The 17,749-nt window shown below is 40.2% G+C and overlaps 1 protein-coding gene across 2 annotated transcripts; it reads right to left on the bottom strand.

Moving 5' to 3' along the window:
- Positions 1–7,136: 7,136 nt before the first annotated feature.
- On the bottom strand, positions 7,137–17,198 carry LOC126494660 (binder of sperm protein homolog 1-like). Of its 2 annotated transcripts, none has more exons than XM_050132106.1 (5): positions 17,099–17,198; positions 12,073–12,093; positions 10,130–10,159; positions 8,476–8,607; positions 7,137–7,604 (listed from the first exon to the last, which is right to left on the bottom strand). In XM_050132106.1, the coding sequence occupies exons 1-5, from the start codon at positions 17,181–17,183 to the stop codon at positions 7,462–7,464; spliced, it is 411 nt and encodes a 136-aa protein (XP_049988063.1). In that variant the 5' UTR covers positions 17,184–17,198; the 3' UTR covers positions 7,137–7,461. The 2 variants fall into 2 exon arrangements, with proteins under 2 accessions (XP_049988063.1, XP_049988064.1); XM_050132107.1 differs by lacking the exon at positions 17,099–17,198 and adding an exon at positions 16,183–16,602.
- Positions 17,199–17,749: the final 551 nt, after the last annotated feature.

Genomic DNA, 17,749 nt, shown 5'->3' with positions numbered 1-17,749 from the left:
GTGTGTGTGTGTGTGTGTGTGTGTGTGTGTGTGAGAGAGAGAGAGAGAGAGAGAGAGAGAGAGAGAGAGAGAGAGAGAGAGATTTGAAAGACTCTGAGGAGAAGTTTCTTTCATAGTAGGAGGCTCCAGTCCAATTCATGGTTGGTTGTCTCTGTTGTCTTAGATCATATGGGATCAGAATACCATAGCAAGTAACATATGGTGAAGAACCACTCACTTCATGAGGCATCAACAGAGAGAGGATGGTCGGGTGGTGGTGGCACATGGTTTTAATTCAGCACTCAGGAGGCAGAGGCAGGTGGATCTCCATGAGTTTGAAGCCAGCCTGGTCTGCAAGAACTTGTTCCAGGACAGGCTCCAAAAGCTACCCAGAGAAACGCTGTCTCAAAAAAAAAATCAACAAAGAGAATCAAGAAAGGACTTGTCTATCAACATCACCCTCAGGGGTTCACTGCCAATAACTGAACTCCATCCCACTAGGCTCCACCTTCTAAAGGTTTTACCACCTCCCATTGGGATGACAGGCTTACGACTGAAACTTTAACTCACAGGACTCTAGAAGACATGTAAACCCTAAAACACAGTCCTCAGGCATGATGAATGACAACTGGAATCCCAGAACTGGGGAGGCTGAGGCGCGAGGATTGCCAAGAGTTTGACACAAGATTTGGCTACATAGTAAGCTAACAAGTTAGCCTAAGCTACAGAATGAGTTCCTATCTAAATACTTGTGGATAAAAATTAAAACCATCACAGATAATAAATTCTATTATTATTTTGTTTCTAGTTGGAGAAGCTTAGTCACAGAAAGTCATAATACACTTATTATGCATGATTTTTAATTTTTATTTATTCATTTAATAGACATGTGCCCTAGTAGGTCTTTATTGCTGTGTTACAAACCTTGACCAAAAGTGACCTGCGGGTTGAATGGCTTATTTGTCTTACAGGTTACAGTTTGTCATCAGGGGAAGTCAAGGCAGGAGTCAGGAACTGAAGCAGAAGTCATGGAGGAGTGCTGCTTACTGGCTTGATCCTCATGAATTTCTCAGTTTGCTTCCTTATATCACTTAGCACCCACCCCTACAGTGGTCTGGGCCCTTCTATGTCAACCATTAATCAAGAAAATGCCCTGTATTTTTGCCAACAGACCAGTCTGAGACTCATTATCTCCACTGAGGTTTCTCTTCACAGATAAGTCTTGCTATTGTTAAACTGACCAAAAATTAATCAGGACACCCTGTTCTCTCTATCTCTCTATTTCTATCTCTGTCTGCTGTCTCTGATCACTCTGTATGCCCACTCTTTCTGTATTCTCTCTCTCTCTCTCTCTCTCTCTCTCTCTCTCTCTCTCTCTATCTATCTATCTGTGTCTGTGTGTGTATGTCAAATTGCAGGAATCAGTTCTCTCCTTCCACCCTGTGGTCATCAGGATGGAACTCAAGTCATTAGACTTGACTACAGGTGTCTTTACCCACAAAGTCATCTCACTGAATCTACTATATGCCATTTCTTTAAGGTAGGAAGTAATAGAGTAGGGATCCAAGATCATCTGAATGAGAAACTAATACAAAAAAAGTAAAATCTAGCAATGTCGAGTATGAATTGGACAACTTCTGTATATAGATTAATTCTCCCCTTACATCTAACATCACATCTGTAGTTGAGTAGATGGGGGTGGTATTACAGTTTTAAAAATTTAATGAAATTTTTATTCTGGTGGAGGCTGATTAATAAATGTGTCTATTGGTAGCTGCTAAAGATAAGTAATTTTCCAATTGGTACATTTTCTTCATTCCAGCTGATATCAATCTTCATATCTTTTATGGCCTTTTAAAATATTCAAAAATTATACATAAACATATGTAAGATGTGTAGTCTGCCATTTTAAAAATTTCATACATATGTCACTGTGGTAGTTTGAATAAAAATGACCCCCATTATCCCTAGGGAGTGGTACTATTAGAAGGTGTGGCCTGCTTGGAGTAACGAGGGAGGTGTGTTACTAGGGGGTGGGCTTTGGGCTCTGCTGTCTCAAATGCTTAAGCCAGTCTCGTCTCTTCCTGTTTCCTTCAGATCCAGATAGAGAATTCTCAGCTCCTTCCCCAGCACCATGTCTGCCTGCTTAACAACTACCATGCTTCCTGCCATAGCAATAATGACTAAATCTCTGAAACTGTAAGCCAGTTCCAATTAAATGTTTTCTTTTGTAAGAGTTGCTATAGTTGAACCTGACAGTGGTGGTGCACATCTTCAATCCCAGCACTTGGGAGGCAGAGGTAGGCAGATCTCTGTGAGTTTGAGGCCAGCGTAGTCTACAAGAGCTAGTTCCAACACAGGCACCAAAGCTACAGAGAAACCTTGTCTCAAAAAAATGTTAAATAAATAAACAAATAAATAAGAATTGCTGTGATCATGGTGTCTCTGCACAGCAATAGAAACTCAAACTAAGATAGTAAGTGTTATTATTGCATATTTTACTGACAATAACTAGTATTTCAAATTTTTTACAAATCACCCCAAACAGTTATTTTATACTTACCAACCAATAACACCTTATCCTCTCTTTCTTTTAGCTGTGGGAAACCCCTGATTCCCATGAATCTCTGGGATCATAGAGTAGCTACTTGTGGCTTTTTGCCTAAGAAAATAGACTCTCCCAATGTTATAAAAGATACAAGATATACTACTAAATTATTTTAATAGCAACCTTGGGGAAGAAGGCCTGCATTTAAGGAGGCAAGTGAGTAGAGAGAGAAAGCAGACATACTTCTCCTTGGCACAAAACCTTACTGAGGACCTCCCATGTTTACTTATAACTGCTTGGTCAGTGTCCATCACAAGCCTTACTAGGAGAAACTGGCATCAATCTCCCCATGACATACTTACAAAGAACTTCATCAACCACATTCCCTGTGCATAGGTGAATCGTTAAAAAGTAGAAAGTCTTTCTTGGCATGAATTCTAATAGTTATCCATTATCCATTTGTACATCTCTCTAGGGTAATGAACTTTGGTAAACATTGTATATCCAACCCATCTATCTGTTTGCAGCTCCTCCACATGTTTTGAGTCTGATCCAGATGGCACATGGCACAGTTGTGCTGGGCTTCATAGCTCCCCAGAAGTGATTGCCATCATTCTTACATGAATGTACACTACTCAAAAATTAAATTAATAGGCAACAATACTGTTGAAATGTTAGGATGAGGGCAGCCATTGCTTCTCCCAGTTTTTTCATGCCTTTGGACATCTGTAAAAATCTGTAACTCTGATGCCCAGGACATTCAGTTGCTGTTTCTATATATCTATCATATGGTCTTTAGCCAACAGCTCACATTTTTTATGCAGTAAATCTTTACCTTAAAGCCTACATATTTCTTTATGTAGTATGTAAATCTTTAGCCAACAACTTACACACTTCTTCTCCTGGCTATCTCTCTCTACTTTCCTTACGACTCAATACCCTCATGACCAGCCTCTATAAAAGGCTTAATTCCTTGTTTGTTTAGGTTATCTATCTACTTATCTCTATCATCTATTATATCTATCATATCTATTATATATCTTTCTGTCTCTCTGTCTCTGTGTGCATATCTCTCTCTCTTTCTCTCTCTCTGAACTTTCTCAAAAACGAGGGAAAATACAAAGTATTAAAATGATATTTTATGCCGGGCGATGGTGGTACATGCCTTTAATCCCAGCACTCGGGAGGCAGAGGCAGGCGGATCTCTGTGAGCTCGAGACCAGCCTGGTCTACAGAGCTAGTTCCAGGACAGGCTCCAAAGCCACAGAGAAACCCTGTCTCGAAAAAACCAAAAAAATAAAATGATATTCTAATCTTTGTCTTTGAGTCCAGAAAAGGATGACAAAATAATTCATATAAAAGGTTCAGGCAGCCCTCTCACTTGGTAGGCACACCCTGAAATTTGTACCATCTGTACAAATCTGAGGTTCGGATTTCGAGTACATCAGAGGTATGTTGTGTGCTGTGGTCAGAAACGGGCTGCATGTGTCTGGAATGCACATTCATGACTTTACAAACACAAAGGACAATATTCCAAGTGAGTGTAGCTCAGTCTACTGTGTCACCTGTTCTGATAGGAATGTTAAATAAGAGAATTGGCCCTTTTTGGAAACTTCCAATCTCCTTTTTTGAAGATTACCACCTGTGCAGGAGATGAAATGGCACCTGAGACTCATTGGAGATGGCAGGGCTAGACCTGATCACATGCCAAGAGACTTTAGGAGGCACTAGGAGACAGGAATTTTCTTTGTCTTTGACGTGAGATGCCATCCCTTCGTTTCTACCACTGAATGAGACTGGGCAAGGCCTGGCTTCCACACGAAACAATTGTTCCCTTTCTTTTCTGAATTAATTATTTATTTTATAGCCCAACTGCAGTTTCCCTTCCCTCAACCTCCCAGTCCAGTCCTTCTTAGTTTCTGTTCAGAAAGGAGCAGGCCTCCCATGGGTTTCTACAGAGCAAGGTATATCAAGTTGCAATAACACGAAACACCTCTCTTGGTACTAAGGCTGGCCAAGGCAACCCAGTATGAGATCTAGGATCTCAAGAGCCACCAAAGTGTTAGGGTCAGCCCTGCTCCCATTGTTAGGAGTTCCACAAGTTGACCAAGCTTCACAACTGTCACATGTGTGCAGAGAACCTAGGTCGGTCCCAGGCAGGCTCCCTGGTTGTTGGTTCAGACTCTGTGAGTTCCTATGAGACAGGTTAGTTGTTTCTACGGGTTTTCTTGTCATGGCCGTGTTGATCCCTCTGACCCCTACAAGCCAGAGAAAGGCTCATTCCCTTTCTAAAAGACTGGACTGCAGCACTGAGAAGACAACCCAGTGGTAGAGCTTTGATTTAGCTTCCTAGAGGCCCCATATTCAATGCCAGTAACACAGACTCACACATGAAGAAGGCTGGAATGGAATATGAACACTGACTAGGACTGAAAGTGCTGAATTGAGTCAGAAGCATGTAAGTAAACCTTCTAAAAAGCAGACCCTTCCCAGAGGAGGGCGCATACTAGGTTTCTCTCTGGAGATCCTCCAGCAGCCAAAGTGTCCAGTCCACTCCTACCTGCCTCGCTTCTCTAGGCTCACATTTCTCTGTGGAACAAGGAAGTTCTCGTAAAGATATTTTAAACTGCCACACTGAAAAAGTCTGAGATTACCTGGTCTGATGACCTTGTCCACAATGGCCTCTGAATCTACATATGTGTGTCAGATCCCTTCATTGGGGTTCCCACCGACAGCTTTTTGTCTTTTCTACTGACTAGGAATGAGGCTTTTCTAAGGTTCTTGTGTGATTCATAATTAAATAAATATTGGAGTGTAAAATTTCCTTTCTCATTCATTATCCTCTTAGCCTTATGCATCACAATAACTGGCTACCTTATCTCCCTTGAGTGTGTTTCATGTGTCTTAAGGTAGCATACCTTTCCTAGTGATCATTTGTTCTGTACCGAATTTACTCTTTTACTTCTTTTAAATTTCTCATGAATGGCATGTTTTAAATTTTCTTTCATTTCTCCTTCCTTTTTTTTTTGTTCTTTCCATGAGCAACTTGAGTATTACTGACAATTGGTTTTGGGAGGGTTGGAGGGGTTCTTGTTTGTGTGATTGTTTGTTTGAGACAGGGACTCATGTAGCCCACGCTGGCCTCAAACCCACAAGAATTACCTTAAACTTCTGATCATCTTGACTCCACCTCCCAAATTCTGGGTGTACAGGATTGTGACACCATGCTTGGTTTATGAGGTACCGGGGATGGAGCACAGGGCTTGTGCATGCTAGGCAAGTACTTCATCAAATGAGCTCCCTGCACAAACCTAATAGTGCTGCTACATCAGTTCCACTCTTCAGCAAGTTCTGCATCTCCACTCTGCCAAGCCTTTATAAAATCAAAGTTTTCTTTACCTTCTACAGTGAATGACTAGCATAGTATTGACCTTTAAAAAGTCAGATTTTCTGGGGTCTTTCATTATGGATTTACATTTGTACATAATCAATTACAATTACATAAAGTCGCGATGAATTGAAGATCTGGTTCTTATTTGGTCATGCCATGCCAAGAGAAAATAATCATCACTATTGGAAAGCATGATCCCCTTTACAGTTTGATCTTTATTTTTTAATTACATTTATCTTAAATCGTGAGGAAGAAAGCAGGGTTCAAGGTCACTGTTTTCTCCTTCCATCATGTGGATTCTAGGGATCAAACGGGTCATCAGACTAGGCTTGGTGGCAAGTGAATTTACCCATACAACCATCTCACCAGCCCCTTGCTGTAATTGGAGCGGCGGGATATATTCCTAGCACCTAGCCGCCCGCACAGCTAGCTTTACACCCGAAATAATTACAAGGAAACTGTATTCTTTTAAACACTGCCTGGTCCATTAGTGCCAGCCTCTTATTGGCTAGCTCTTACATATTGATCTAACCCATTTCTAATAATCTGTGTAGCCCAGGAGATGGCTTACCAGGCAAGTTCATGGATGTTAAGGTTTACACAGGCTCTTTCATGTTCTGGATGAAGAAGGTAAGTGCAATCCCCACCCATCCACATGGCACCAGATACAGCCCCTATTGTCTAGTGTTGATAATTCCTCAGTATCTTCTATTTAAAATCCACTAAATTATGTTCAGCTATCTTCCAATTTAGGAAGACAATTTAGGAAGCTTTTGCTTCTCAGCAGAGTATTCCAAAGCTGCTTTGTCAATGTTGCTGTGGTGTTTCCACAGCAAAATTCTTCTCATCTGTTAGGGTAGGTTTGGCAGTTTTCTGTCCCTCTTTTGAGTGAAAAAAATAAGGCATTTGCTGAGGAATTCCTCGCTGTCAGTTACAAATGGTGGGAGTGGAAAGGATGGAGCATGAGATAAGTTGGTTCAGATACAAAACAAAGTGGGCATGCAACAGCGCATGAACTGTGTTCTCACATTTGGCCTTTCTTCAGCAATGAACGTTTACTTGACTTAATTGGAACATTTTCATTATCAAAGCAAAATCAAGCAGAAGTTATGTAGATTTTTCATGTTCTCTTTGTTCTACACATGCATCACCCCCCCCATTAGCAACAGCCCCATTTGAGCAGTGTGACTGCGACAATAAAGAAACGACACTGATAGGTTGCTTCTACCTGACATGGTATTTTTTAAGAGCTTTTATATACATAGCAAATAAAATATGGAAGCTAAATAATAACTCTCCATAAAATACCATAATACATCATTTAAACCTGAAGTCATCTACAGTCAGAGCATCATCATCTCACATCCTAGAAGAAGAAAATTTAAATTTGAACAAAAGCTTGAAATCAAGATTCCACCTCTTCCTCTCCTGACCAAAAGAAAGAGGGATACTCTCCAAGGAAACTGAGTAGTTCCCCTCAGTTCTCCTCTTCCTCTTCCTCTTCCTTCTCCTCCTCCTTATCTTCATCTAGTCAATCTCATCATTATGTACAATATTTCCAAATGTGGTCTTTGTTGAAATTTGGAGTGAGTGAACACCACTTTTTTCCAAACACTTCCCCATCCTCTGTGCAATCCCAGTAGATCATGCGTCTGAACCAGAAGGGAAAGGCACATTGAGCATAGTCTGTAAGAGAAGGAGTCATTGGGAAGATAAACACTTTCTTCTTTGCAGCAAATACACACAGACAGACACACACACACACATGCACGCACACACACACACACAAACATATACAGACATACACACATACTGACATATACCATCCATGTATAGGCATACATATATATACACACACATATACAGACATTCATACATACATACACAAACACACAATTCTACACAAGCTGCTCTTCCTTAGTACACCAATAACTTAAAAAAAATAGATTGGTAGTAAACTGCAATCCTCTTCTCCTTTTATGTTCTACTGGTAGTTTTCTTAAAAGATGATGGAGTCAAAACATTTCTAATACATCTTTGATTATATGTGATTTTGATGCTATCAGAAATTATGTATCTCAGGGACTGGTAAGATATCTCAGTAAATAAAGTCTTCACTGTGCAAGCATGAGGACCCAAGTTCAGATCCCCAGGACTCAAATAAAAAACCAAGCATAGTATTACATGCCTCTAATCTCAACAGTGTGAAGTTAGAGACAGGTGGATCCTCTGGACTTCCTGACCAGGTAGTTTTAACAAATTAGTGAGCTCCAGATTTAATGAGAGACCCTGTCTCAGAAAAGATGAATAATAATAAAGTAGAGAGTAATCGAAGGAGACACATGACGTTGGTCTCCACACACTCACAATTACACAGCCACACATACTAACACATATAGCATATGCATTCACACATGACCCCACCAAAGAAGTTGTGTATCTCTTATTTTCACTTCAGAATTTGCTCTGGATTCTGAGTTCTTGCCTATCACATGAAATTATTTCCAATACAAGGGATGACACTCTCACCTGTGGAGTTTAGAGTCAAGACTCTCACCTGAGAGAGAACAGTACTTCCAGTAACCTTGAAAAGTCTTGTTCAAAGAACACCACTTGTGTTTTGCATTGAAAGTGACGCAGTCGTAGAATATTTCATTTCTATACCAGAATGGAAAGACACATTCACCATCTAAAAGAACACAAAAATCCTTTATCCATCGTTCCTGAGCGTGTTGGTAGTATTTTTTTAATTAACTAAATGAGACATCTGTATCAACCTACCACACACATACACACACAAGAATCAGAGAACATCTCAGAAAGGGAATGGGAAGAATGTAAGGGCAGGAGAATAGGAAGGGGATTGGAAACATAGTATCTTCTAGACACAGCATGACAGTCACTCTCACGATCTCACTACAGCTGTGGGGACCTGCCTAAGATCTAACCAACAAGATGAGTCAACATTCCAGCCTGCATCATTAATTGTACTCAGAGAGTTACCAAAACAGGAAAAAATGGAGAGGACATGAAAGGAGGAAGGGGTGTTAAGGACATTAGGGGATTGGAACAGGGTCTTAGAGATGGATATGTCAAAATGCATTGTTTACATATGTGAAATTGCTGAAGAATAAGTATAAACTATTCTATATAATAGAAACTATTCTATATAATATACTTTTATATTTTTTAAAACTATTCTATTTTTAACTATTAAGTGAGTCCTTCCAGGACTGAAGAGATGGCTCAGTGGTTAAGAGCACATACACAAGAAGATCCGTGTTCAATCCCCAGCACCCCAGTGAGGCAACTCACACAATTCCTGTAACTCAAGCTCCAGGGGAATACCTATACCTCTGGCCTGCACAGGTGCTTGTACTCCCATGAACACACCAAAATAGAGACACAGGCACATACATAACCAAAAACTGAAAGTAACTCTTAAAAAAGATGAGCTTTTTCTCCAAATCCCTGACCTCTGAGATCAAAGCCACAATAGAACTATGAATGCCATTGTGGAAAAAAAACGAGAAATTCCTGGATTCCACATGTTTAGAAACACATTACGTATTTGACTCTGCCTAGGTTGATGCCGTGTTTTTATATTGAAACATCTATACTATGGTTAGACAGTTGATTATAAAATAAAGTGTTTTTCTATCTCATCACTGTTTTGTTCACAATATCCCAAATTATTATTGGTTGGTTTTCATATAAATTTTTTCATATAAATTTTAAAATCCGGGATTCTCTATGAAAATGGTAGAAGTTTAAAAGTATGCATTTTTAGTATTGGTAAGACGTCATGGTAGCATAGTTCGTGGTTTTATCTGTTTACAAGTGTCATACATGATGTTTTATGAAAACACAGAGGGGAAAGAAAAATTTACTAGAAGAATCATCAATGTTCCCATTTTATGGGATCAGAAGAGTACACAAAGGCACTGGAGTGTGGTTTAGTGGTTAAGAGCACTGGCTGCTCTTCTAGAGGACCTGGGTCCAGTTACCACATGGATGCTTACAATCATTTGTAACTTCAATTCCAGGGGATTTGATGCCCTCTTCTGGCCTTCCCATGCACTAGGCATGCATATAGTGAACAGACTGACATACAGACAGGTAAAACACCCATACACTTAAAATAAAAATAAAGATATAAATTCTAAGAGAAAGAACATATATTAATAACAAAAATTTTCTGATCAACTTACCTTCTGTCTCTGGCTTACTAATGACAGAATCTGAGAGACAAAAATTTGAGTAAAGTTCATTTCAGTCTTAGGCTTTAAAATAGACTCTTGTAGCAAATGACATTAATAGCTATGTTAGGCTAAGGAAAAGCAACATTGGCATGAGGGTATGTTGGGGATAACACACATGTACTGTTTTTCAGACTCAGTTCTATCCACCTAAATGGTTTACTTTATTGAAATCCTACATATTTTTCATTCCTAGGAACTGAACCCGGGCCTTGTGCACACTGGGAAAGCAATAAGCCATGTTCCCAGTCACTCACTGAGAGACTCTAGGCAGGTGATCTACCAACTGAGCCACACCCGCAACCCCTCACTGAGGGATTCTAGGCAGAGTCTCTCCTAATCCTATACATCTCTTTAATGACTTAAATTCAAAGTACATTTCATCATCAGTGTAAAAGAGAGTACCTTCTCTCTTATCAGTGTCTATCTGGCTATTAACATTAATTATCCAGAAAATGTGTTTACAATATATTTATATCAGTCACAAAGACAGATTCTAATAATTTTTTATCAACTTTTCAAGTAGCCTATTATTTTATAAAGGCTTATAGGTTATTTCTCTTTCATAATATCAAATAAATTAGAAGTCCCCTCTCCAGTCAAGTTAACTAGTATTGTTGGCAATAGATAATCCCATATTTCTAAGGTTTAGTTGGAATAGTACTCCAATTAAGAATGCCATTCACAGCAGTTAACTTGGAAAAACACAATGGGTCAAAGTGTAGAGAGTAGGTACTTATGGAGTGTTCAGCCATGAATAGAACATTCATATCATATGCACTACCCCTGGGGCTCAGGGAATATCATGGAAGAGGGGTAGATGGGTTGTAACAGTCAAAGAGCATGTAAGTCCAAATCAAGGCTTCTGTGGGTACCAGCAGACACACACACACATGCACACATGCACACACATACAATTAAAAGTAAAATAGTTCTTCCTAGAAATAGTAAATTAAAGTCAGTAAGGGAATTTTAAAGAAAAACATGCTTTATAGTACATTCAGCTGTTATCAAAAATAACCATATGAAGAGACACAAGAAAGTTCTGCTTCAATATTTTCTTAAGTAGTCAGTCTTTGAGAAAAGAAATAACAGTTTGACGTGTTCATAATGACATATTTAATCACTTAAAAATAGTGAAAACATCATTGTTCTTTCTATTTTTTATTTTTAATATTTTTATTAATCTCATATATTATATTTTGATCATACTCACTCCATATAGAAGCTCCTTCTGGATCCACACCCCATTACATACCTACCCAAATTTTTCCCTATATGCTATTGGGTGTGTGGACATCCATTGGAGTGTGGGCAACTTACCTGAGTCAACCTCCTTGAAGAGAAGTAACTCTTTTTCTCTAGAAGCTATCAAGTAGCGATAGCTCCTCAGTGAAGGGTGGGACTTCCTGCCCACTACTCCTAATAACTTACTACTACACTCATAGATTTCAGTCTTCCTCCGAGAAGCCTCTTTTTGTTATTGCTGGCATTTAACAGACACCCACAACTTGTCAACATTTAGAGAACAACTCACTGTGGGATTTTCAACCTTAAATGGGACATCTACACCACACTTCTTCCTCCCCAGGCTCAGGGATCATCGTGAATGAGGGAGTAGAAATATTGTCAGAGAAAGTACAGTAGATGAATTTAGGGAAACAGTGTTTACCAGACACAGCAGGATGGTCGCAGGTTTGAATTTACAGCAACTTTGACAGCATACACAGGACCCACGCAAGCTCAATCCATACAAATTCCTCAACTATTTTTTAAAGAACTTACTTTGCCTTGTATATACACATAAAGTATTATTTCATCTTTTAAAAATATGGACTACCCACTTGTCACATATTTTTCACAACTTCTAATAAAAGGTTTTGAAGCAAACTCACCCATAGTTGGTGCATAATAATCTGAAAGACACAATTGGGAACAAATATTTATTTCAATAAATTTAACACTTAAAATGAAAAAAAAATCTCACCAAATTCAGTTGTTGTGAAAAATGTAGCTTAAAGATCATTGTTTAAACAGGAGAAGAGAGTAAGTACCCTTGTGACTTGGACTCTAGCCCAGTGATCTTAGAGGTCAGTGCAGAGACGAGCTTTGGCTCCAGTGCCCAGGCTGCCTGAAGCTATGCTAATGTCCAGGGACTTTGCAGCTACTGGAGGCTATGTTGATGTCCATGAACTGTGCTACCGCCTAAAACCATGCTGATGTCTATGGTTCATGCTGCCATCGGGTATCATGGTGGTGTCAATGACCACGCATTCAGAAACGGAGGGCCATGTTGATGTTTGTAGCCCATGTTATCACTGAAAGCCATGAGGATGTCCATGGTTTGTGTTGTCCCCCGAATCTATGTTGATGTCTATGGCCTGTGCTGTAGCCAGAAACCATGTGGAATGCTATGATCCAGGTTGCCGCTTACTATAAGGGGCAAAGAAGCTTTTTGTTGTGATATGGATGACTGGAGGCTCACAGTTGAAATGAGAGGCATAGGAGGCTTCAGTGACAATCCCTCTTTTCTACCCCCCCCACCCCCCGCAAAGGAGAAACAGTCTAGACCAGAAGCCTGTGAAGAGAATGTTTTGATGGTTTCTGGTAGGTGTTGGGGTGGGAAAGGACTCAGTATTTCTTAAGGGGGTGACTACTAAGGATTTGACCATGCTCCAGTGAATATATTGACAACACAAATTAGACTTGGTTTTTTTTCTTCTTTATTTTTTTTTCCTCTTGTTTGGTTTTGAGGGAGGTTATAAGGTGTGGGTGCAGGTGTATTCTGGTAGGACTTGGAAGTGAATGTGATCAGGGTGCCTTACATAAAATTTCCAAATAATCAATAAAAATATTATGTTTTAGAAAAATAATGGAGTTTTGGTCTCCCAGGTCATTGTATGAGCTGTCTTCCTATTCCTCATGTTCCAAATATTGCTGCAGGATCTGGACTCTACACAGCTGAGGGCCCAGTTTATCGGTGCCCATGGTTGTAACCACAGCCTTCAATTAATAGATAGGTTTGACTGGACATCAAGTTGGTATTCTGACTCCAGCAGATTCATAGAACCCAAGGGGTGATCAACATTTTGACATCACCTAATCAACTTGGTGCTGAGTATCCAGCTTTACTCTTGGTTCTGTTGGTACATAGCCAAAATGAGATAACTTCAATTACCCATTTGATAACCAATACTGTGTTTCACCAACCTCCTGTAGATATTCCTCTAATAAAAATGAGAGAAAACATAACATCCCAACAAACTTGAGAGAAGTGAAAACCAACCCACTGTAGCAAGCTTGTAAAACATGACAAAGCAACACAAAAATAAATACAACACAACTTCCACGTGTGACCCATTACCTACCAACCAACTCCACTATAAGGCAATCCAAAGTTACAGAAATTAAGAAGAGAAATGCCTTTAGGAAGAGTAATTTTGGGGACGTTCCCTATGATTAACATCCAAATATAAGCAATCAAAGGGTTAAGACAAGAAAACATAGGATACTGGGTGCTCAGCCCTGAATGGGACATTCATATCAAGTCCCACTTCCTAGGGCTTAGGGAATGGTGCAGAAGAGGGAGCAGGAAAAAAAAAAAAGAAAAAAGAAAAACATAAGAGCCAAAGTGTGGGAAGAGGTGTTGTGAAATTCTGCCCTTTAGACATGGCGTGACTGGCACACTCACAAACTCATGACAGCTGTGATTGTCTTTCACAAGATCAATAGAGCCAAAGTTCCAGCACAAATGAGGGAGATGATCTCTCCAGGTCCATACCTTACTGGAAAGCTGTTGGCATTCACAAGCTTTTGGGGGTGTGGTTACTGATAGGATTGTCATGCCTCAGTGGATAGGCACACCCGTGCATTCTTGGGTGCCATTAACTAGACTTACTGGGTTATATTTTTTTAAAGGTTTAGGATGGAACATGTTGGAGAAAATTGAAGGGGGAAATGAGGATATATATATACATATATAAAATTCTTAAAACAATAATAAAAATAAATAGAAAGCAAATGAGGTTAACATTTGCTAGCTTCTGATTCTATATTTTGTTACCAAAATAATAATAACTTCAACTCTGGAATAAGATCAATCAAACCAGCCCTCTGTGAAGTGGTTCCAACTCAGTCACTTTTCCTTCTCCAGGCCATGATCGTAAATAGTTTCAGCATGTACTGCTCAAGGCCTGTGTCTTCTGCCTTCCCACGTGCCTGTTCAATCATTGACTGAAGATATCTGTGACATTTATTTTTTTCACCCCAAAGCCTACCAACCTATCACTGCCACAATGCTAAAACTTAATCGTTTGCATTGTCTGATTTCTCTGAAAGCAGAACGCCTCTAACTTCTGATGACATTCTATCATCTTCAGACTGACTGTGGTGGAAACATGATCATGACAGCCCACACTGACTACTATGAGCAACATCACAAGCTTTCAGTATGCACTTCAGGGGCTCAGACAGAAGTCTCATAGGCACTTAGCAGGTAAAGGTGCTTACCACCAAGACAAGTCTAAGGATCTGAGTCATATCCCTAGAACCCACATAGTGAAAGGGGAGACTCTGCTCTCACAAGCTGCCCTCCACACATAGGCACTGTGATAAGCTACACACACACACACACACACACACACACACAGTGTAAAACAAAACTGAGGTGACAACTGGAGAGATATGTCAGTGGTGAAGAGTACTTGCTGCTCTTGCAGAGAGAAAACTTGGGTTCATTTCCCCGGGAGCCACATGTCAACTCATAACCACCTGTAACTCCAGTTCCAGGGCATCTCTTCAACCCTCCATGGTCACCAGGAATGCACATGGTGTATGTATATTCACAGAGGTAAAAACACTCATTTTTGGACAAAAAGGCATTGATGAGGCCCCTTGTAATTCTAGAAAGCAAATGTTCGTGAACTGTCTAAAAGAGGAACATGAAAAAGCAATAGATGGATGACCAAAACTAAAGCAGTCTTACGTCATTCTAAGTAGCGGCTAACATGCCCAGGATGCATGGGATCTCAATCTAAATAGCAGTGATATAATAATAATCATGTAGTGATGTTAGCCCCTTCAGAGGCCAGACGGTGAGTGTGGAGAGGTCTTAAGAACATCTTATCAGTTTTTTAGACGTGTACTGTGTATAGTGTACATGGTAAAAGAGTGACCTGGGCTGGCAAGGTATCTCAGAGGAAAAAGGTGCTTGCTGCCAAAGCCTGATGGCCTGCGTTTGATCCCTGGAATCCATATGGTGGAGGGAGAAAACAGACTCCTACAAGTTGTCCTTTGACTTCCACATGCATAGTGTGCATGCACATACACAAATAAACATTTAATTTTTAAAATAAAGACACACAGCTAAGGCAAAAGGTGTTATCTTCCAATGATCATAAAATAGGAATTCCAGCTAATGGAGAATGGTCGCACAACAAGAATCTCTTCTTCCTTTTTTCTCTTTCATTTTTAAACACTTATCCATTCTGGCTTTTAGCTATTTTAAACCATGCTGAGGAGTACTTAAGTGAGCATGTGCTCTCAGTCACTCCATAAAAATCAGAATGCACAGTTCTTCACAATCCTCACAATACTAAGACATGAAGCAGAATAAAGTCCCTCTGTAAATAGTCATTTCAGAGCCACTCAAGACAACGCAACTTGGATAATGAAATAAAATAGGTTTTACATAACTAAGTCTCATTTTTCTCCTTCTGTAGGCATTTAAAACATGAAAAAGAAAACTTGCTCTGTAACGTGATATCTGGCTTTCTCCCTTGTTAGTTTAGTCTTGCTAGTTTTGAGCGTTTTTGGCAGATCTTGTTTTTTTATACTTTAAAAAAAAACTGGGCAATAAAGAACTTGCCCTTTTATTTATCAAGACACACAAAATCAAGGTGGCCTCTCCCATATAGGACATCTCAGAATTTGTTACACATGGTAGTGAAGTATGCAGCTACTTCATCTAAAACTCGCCCCCAGCCACACTCACTCCCGTGCCTCACCTTCCTCTTGAAGACTGAACAGACTGTGAAGCAGGCAGATGAAAACCAACAGGATACCCACGGGCTGGACCATGTTTCTCGTGTCAGAAAATGGTTAATAAACCTGGCTTACTCTAAAGATCTTGCAGACCTGGGATCCAGTCACAGCCTCTGCCTCTTCCTGGTCCCGTCATCTCTCCCCTCCTCCCTCTTCTTCCCACTCTTATGTCTCTGAACAGCTAGACTCAGTCTGCTAATTTTTCATATCCTTTTCTACTCCATTTGGCTTCCTATCTCCCCCCTCTCCTCATCTCTCTCTTCCTCCTCCATCTCTTATTTCTCTCCATGTTTTCATCTATTCCCATCTCTTTTTCTCATCATCTGCCCAGTTAATTCCATCTTTAACTCCAGATCGGCTAGTCGTCTACCACCTTCTCCCCCTAATCTCTTGACCTTCTACCCCTAATCCCTTGGCTGCCGCTACTCTACTCCCCCTCCTCCCAACCCCCCCCCTTCACTCTCATCCTTAGCCTCCCGCGGCTGCTCACTGTATTCTCCATCTTCCTCTCTACTTTTCTTCCTTCATCTTCCCTCCCTCTCTCTACACTACAAAATTAAGCCTCTAGCTTTGCAATGAATTAATACATAAAAAGAAAGACTTCACCTTAGCAGCAGTAGGCACAAAGAAAAATAATGTTGAGTAAATTCAAGATGTTTCCATGAAAACAATCACCCAGGTCACATGAAAAGTCATGTGTCTACGGATACCTTAATTCAGCCTCATAAGCCAGAGTTGAAGAATACATTATAGAGACCCAGGGATGTTTCTTATATCATAGGACTCTTTAGAGAATGAATAGATTGGTAGATGAGGGGCTGGCTAGCTCCCTAAATAGCAATTGTTTTCATATTACACAAAGTATTGACTAAAATTTACCTTCAAAGGAAACAGTAACATTTTTCAGCAAGGCTACCTTACCTCTTCCTCTGGGAAACTTTACAGATCCTCTGTCTTGCGCCATCTGACGGTCACTGGTTGGGGCACTAGGAACATCATGACCCAGGCAGTACCTTCACCTGCCAGTACAGGGGAAATCTGTAGACAGAACCTAACTCTGGAAGCAGCAATGGGTAGAGTCTGGGTTGGCTTGTAGAGAACATTGTTGCCTTTCTACCTAGGAGGCTGGCAGTTCCATGTGCCTATGAGATCATGATGCAGTGAAGAGGTTCAGGGGACTCAGTTCTGAATTCCTAGCTTCTATGAGTTCACTTATACTTCTAATGGAAGATGAAAAAGATAAACAACTCTGCCAAAACATAAGTGCCAGAAAGTCAAGGCTAGAGTCTGAGAGCCAATCCTTTTACACTTTTCTTGGGAGGGGAGGGGGACTTTAATTGCTTGGTTGCTTGATTGGTTAGGTTTTTGAGACAGGGTCTCACACAACCCAGGTTGACCTCAAACTCTCAGTGTAGCTGAAATAGATCTTTAACTCCTGATCTTCCTGCTCCAGAGTGCTGGAATTATAGGCTTGTTCCACCAAGCCCAGCTTCAGCAATCATTTTTCATTAAGAAATAATTATTGCATCC

Source organism: Alexandromys fortis, unplaced genomic scaffold (assembly GCF_014885135.2).
Source record: "Alexandromys fortis isolate MF-2015 unplaced genomic scaffold, M_Fortis_MF-2015_v1.1 scaffold_381, whole genome shotgun sequence".
Lineage (NCBI taxonomy): Eukaryota > Metazoa > Chordata > Mammalia > Rodentia > Cricetidae > Alexandromys > Alexandromys fortis.
This window is presented reverse-complemented; position numbering and strand designations above follow the sequence as displayed.